Consider the following 5000-nt stretch of genomic DNA (forward strand, 5'->3'; position numbering starts at 1 on the left):
GAGGTAGAGAAACACACTAACTAGTATTAATGTTAGGAGGTAGAGAAACACTAACTAGTATTAATGTTAGGAGGTAGAGAAACACTAACTAGTATTAATGTTAGGAGGTAGAGAAACACTAACTAGTATTAATGTTAGGAGGTAGAGAAACACACTAACTAGTATTAATGTTAGGAGGTAGAAACACACTAACTAGTATTAATGTTAGGAGGTAAAGAAACACACTAACTAGTATTAATGTTAGGAGGTAGAGAAACACTAACTAGTATTAATGTTAGGAGGTAGAGAAACACTAACTAGTATTAATGTTAGGAGGTAGCGAAACACTAACTAGTATTAATGTTAGGAGGTAGAGAAACACACTAACTAGTATTAATGTTAGGAGGTAGAGAAACACTAACTAGTATTAATGTTAGGAGGTAGAGAAACACTAACTAGTATTAATGTTAGGAGGTAGAGAAACACTAACTAGTATTAATGTTAGGAGGTAGAGAAACACTAACTAGTATTAATGTTAGGAGGTAGAAACACACTAACTAGTATTAATGTTAGGAGGTAAAGAAACCACTAACTAGTATTAATGTTAGGAGGTAGAGAAACACTAACTAGTATTAATGTTAGGAGGTAGAGAAACACTAACTAGTATTAATGTTAGGAGGCAGCTGAAGCACTAACTAGGATGTGGAATGTTAGGAGGTTAGAGAAGCACAGCTGACTAGTACTCTGGGATGTGCAGGAAGGTAGAGGAAGCACTAGCTAGTAGTACTGCTGGGAGGTAGAGAAACACTAACGAGTATTAATGTCAGGAGGTAGAGAAACACTAACTAGTAGTAATGTTAGGAGGTAGAGAAACACTAACTAGGATTAATGTTAGGAGGTAGAGAAACACTAGCTAGTAGTACTCTGAGGAGGTAGGCAGTAAGGCATGAGGATGCCAGCTGTAGTACTCTGGGAGAGGGGGAGCAAGGCTTCAGGATGCCAGCTGTAGTACTCTGGGATGTGGCAGTAAGGCTTCAGGATGCCAGCTGTAGTACTCTGGGATGTGGCAGTAAGGCTTGAGGATGCCAGCTGTAGTACTCTGGGATGTGGCAGTAAGGCTTCAGGATGCCAGCTGTAGTACTCTGGGATGTGGCAGTAAGGTTTGAGGATGCCAGCTGTAGTACTCTGGGATGTGGCAGTAAGGCTTCAGGATGCCAGCTGTAGTACTCTGGGATGTGGCAGTAAGGCTTCAGGATGCCAGCTGTAGTACTCTGGGATGTGGCAGTAAGGCTTGAGGATGCCAGCTGTAGTACTCTGGGATGTGGCAGTAAGGGTTGAGGATGCCAGCTGTAGTACTCTGGGATGTGGCAGTAAGGGTTGAGGATGCCAGCTGTAGTACTCTGGGATGTGGCAGTAAGGCTTGAGGATGCCAGCTGTAGTACTCTGGGATGTGGCAGTAAGGGTTGAGGATGCCAGCTGTAGTACTCTGGGATGTGGCAGTAAGCTTGAGGATGCCAGCTGTAGTACTCTGGGATGTGGCAGTAAGGTTGAGGATGCCAGCTGTAGTACTCTGGGATGTGGCAGTAAGGGTTGAGGATGCCAGCTGTAGTACTCTGGGATGTGGCAGTAAGGGTTGAGGATGCCAGCTGTAGTACTCTGGGATGTGGCAGTAAGGGTTGAGGATGCCAGCTGTAGTACTCTGGGATGTGGCAGTAAGGGTTGAGGATGCCAGCTGTAGTACTCTGGGATGTGGCAGTAAGGTTTGAGGATGCCAGCTGTAGTACTCTGGGATGTGGCAGTAAGGGTTGGCTGGTCATATGAAGGCTATTGTTAGTTCCAGGGCTGGAAAAGGACTGGAGGGTTTTAAAACGGGAACAAGAATGTTTCTTCACCAAACAAACCTCTCAATACTCTAACCGCATATTAGGGTTGCCTCCCACATAGCACCCTATTCCCTATATAGTGCACTTCTTTTTACCAGGGTCTTATTAGTCACCCTATGGGCCCTGGGTTAAAAAATAGTGCACTATATAGGGAATAGGGTGCCAGCCATGGTCTAAAGGAGTGCACTGTATAGGGAATAGGGGCCATTTCAGATTCTCAAAGAAATGTACGGGGGGTTGCCAGGAAAATCCAACCTTTCATTTACTCTACACACGCACGCAAACACACACACACACACACACACACACACACACACACACACACACACACACACACACACACACACACACACACACACACGCGCACACACACACACACGCACGCAAACACACACACACACACACACACACACACACACACACACACACACACACACACACACACACACACACACACACACACACACACACACACACACACACACACACACACACACACACACGCAAACACACACACGCAAACACACACACACACACACACACACACACACACACACACACACACACACGCAAACACACACACGCAAACACACACACACACACACACAGCTACTGCTGACTTCAAGGGAAAGTAGAATGAATAGAATGTGTTACTGCTGGGAGAGGAGAGGGGGGAGAGAGAGAGAGGGGGGGGAGAGACAGAGAGAGGGATAGAGAGAGAGAGAGAGAGAGGGGGAGAGAGAGAGAGAGAGAGAGAGAGGGGAGAGAGAGGAGGGAGATGCAGGGAGGGAGAGAGAGAGGAGAGAGGGAGAGAGAGGGGAAGGGCGAGAGAGGGGGGGAGAGAGAGAGAGAGAGAGAGTGGGGAGAGACAGAGAGAGCGAGGGGGGAGAGAGAGGAGAGAGAGACAGAGACACAGGTCAGGTCAAGGTGAGGAAGAGGGTTGTGGTTGTGGTCAGGTCAAGGTGAAGAAGAGGGTTGTGGTTGTGGTCAGGTCAAGGTGAGGAAGAGGTCTGTGGTCAGGTCAAGGTGAGGAAGAGGTCTGTGGTCAGGTCAAGGTGAGGAAGAGGGTTGTGGTTGTGGTCACGTCAAGGTGAAGAAGAGGGTTGTGGTTGTGGTCAGGTCAAGGTGAGGAAGAGGTCTGTGGTCAGGCAGGTCAAGGTGAGGAAGAGGGTTGTGGTCAGGTCAAGGTGAGGAAGAGGGTTGTGGTGAAGAAATGGTTCTAACCCTTACTCCTCTTTCTCCCTCTCACCTGTCTCCTCTCTTCCCCCTCTCTCTCTCTCTCCCTCCCTCTCCCTCCCCCTCCCTCTCTCTCCCTCCCTCTCCCTCCCTCCCTCCCTCTCTCCCCTCCCTCTCTCTCTCCCCGTCCTCCTCCAGGTCTTCTCCAAGGTGTTCAGCCATGAGGCTCTACAGTCCTACCTCCCTAAGATCCAACAGGTGATCCAGGAGTCACTGAGGCTGTGGAGCTCCAACCCAGAACCCATCAACGTCTACAGGTGACTTCTCAAACCCCCCCCCCCCCACAGAGCAAGCAGAACCTGAAGCAGTAGTACAGTGGCTAGGAGAAACTCCCTTGGAAGGAGGAAACCTGGAGAGGAACCCTGCTTGTTTCTAGATACCTTCTTCCTATGAAGTTACTTTCCTGGACTCTCACTGATTGATTGATTGATTGACTGCTTCCTCCAGGGAGTCCCAGAGGCTGCCGTTCCACATGGCAGTGAGGGTGCTGGTCGAGTAGCAGATGGTTTACCCCATCCCTCCTCCCTCCTCTCCAGGGAGTCCCAGAGGCTGTCGTTCCACATGGCAGTGAGGGTGCTGTTGGGGTTCAGAGTAGCAGATGAGGAGATGAGACATCTGTTCACCACCTTCCAGGAGTTTATAGACAACATCTTCACCTTACCCATAGACCTACCGTTCAGTGGATACAGGAAGGTGAGTGTGTGGATGTACCTAAAGCACTTTAATAGACAAATACACATATGCATGAATTTAATCTAATCAACAAGAGGCTGAAGTAAATCAACTAAAATTAGATCTGAAGCTGTTCTGAAGCTGTTTTGACTTGATGCTGTTCTGAAGCTGTTTTGACTTGATGCTGAACGGAAGCTGTTTTGACTTGATGCTGAACGGAAGCTGTTTTGACTTGATGCTGATCTGAAGCTGTTTTGACTTGATGCCTGTTCTGAAGCTGTTTTGACTTGATGCTGTTCTGAAGCTGTTTTGACTTGATGCTGAACGGAAGCTGTTTTGACTTGATGCTGTTCTGAAGCTGTTTTGAACTTGATGCTGAACGGAAGCTGTTTTGACTTGATGCTGAACGGAAGCTGTTTTGACTTGATGCTGATCTAAAGCTGTTTTGACTTGATGCTGTTCTGAAGCTGTTTTGACTTGATGCTGAACGGAAGCTGTTTTTGACTTGATGCTGAACGGAAGCTGTTTTGACTTGATGCTGAACGGAAGCTGTTTTGACTTGATGCTGAACGGAAGCTGTTTTTACTTGATGCTGAACGGAAGCTGTTTTGACTTGATGCTGATCTGAAGCTGTTTTGACTTGATGCTGAACGGAAGCTGTTTTGACTTGATGCTGAATGGAAGCTGTTTTGACTTGATGCTGAACGGAAGCTGTTTTGACTTGATGCTGATCTGAAGCTGTTTTGACTTGATGCTGAACGGAAGCTGTTTTGACTTGATGCTGAACGGAAGCTGTTTTGACTTGATGCTGATCTGAAGCTGTTTTGACTTGATGCTGAACGGAAGCTGTTTTTGACTTGATGCTGAATGGAGCTGTTTTGACTTGATGCTGAACGGAAGCTGTTTTGACTTGATGCCTGATCTGAAGCTGTTTTTAGACTTGATGCTGAACGGAAGCTGTTTTGACTTGATGCTGAACGGAAGCTGATCTGAAGGCTGTTCTGAAGCTGTTTTGACTTGATGCTGTTCTGATGCTGATCTGAAGCTGTTTTGGCTTGATGCTGTTCTTGAAGCTGTTCTGAAGCTGTTCTGAAGCTGTTTTGACTTGATGCTGATCTGAAGCTGATCTGAAGCTAATCTGAAGCTGTTTTGACTTGATGCTGTTCTGGAAGCTAATCTGATGCTGTTCTGAAGCTGTTCTGAAGCTGTTTTGACTTGATGCTGATCTGA

The 5000-nt window shown here is 47.0% G+C and overlaps 1 protein-coding gene across 1 annotated transcript in view; it reads left to right on the top strand.

The window, feature by feature from the left end:
- Positions 1-5000, top strand: part of LOC106578148 (cytochrome P450 26B1) — a 31634-nt gene that overhangs the window by 18522 nt on the left and 8112 nt on the right. Inside the window, 2 exon segments of the mRNA XM_045701646.2 lie at positions 3237-3355; positions 3635-3791. Coding sequence (XP_045557602.2) covers positions 3237-3355; positions 3635-3791 — 276 coding nt within the window.

This window comes from Salmo salar, chromosome 18, assembly GCF_965601325.2.
Source record: "Salmo salar chromosome 18, fSalSal1, whole genome shotgun sequence".
Taxonomy (NCBI): Eukaryota; Metazoa; Chordata; class Actinopteri; order Salmoniformes; family Salmonidae; genus Salmo; species Salmo salar.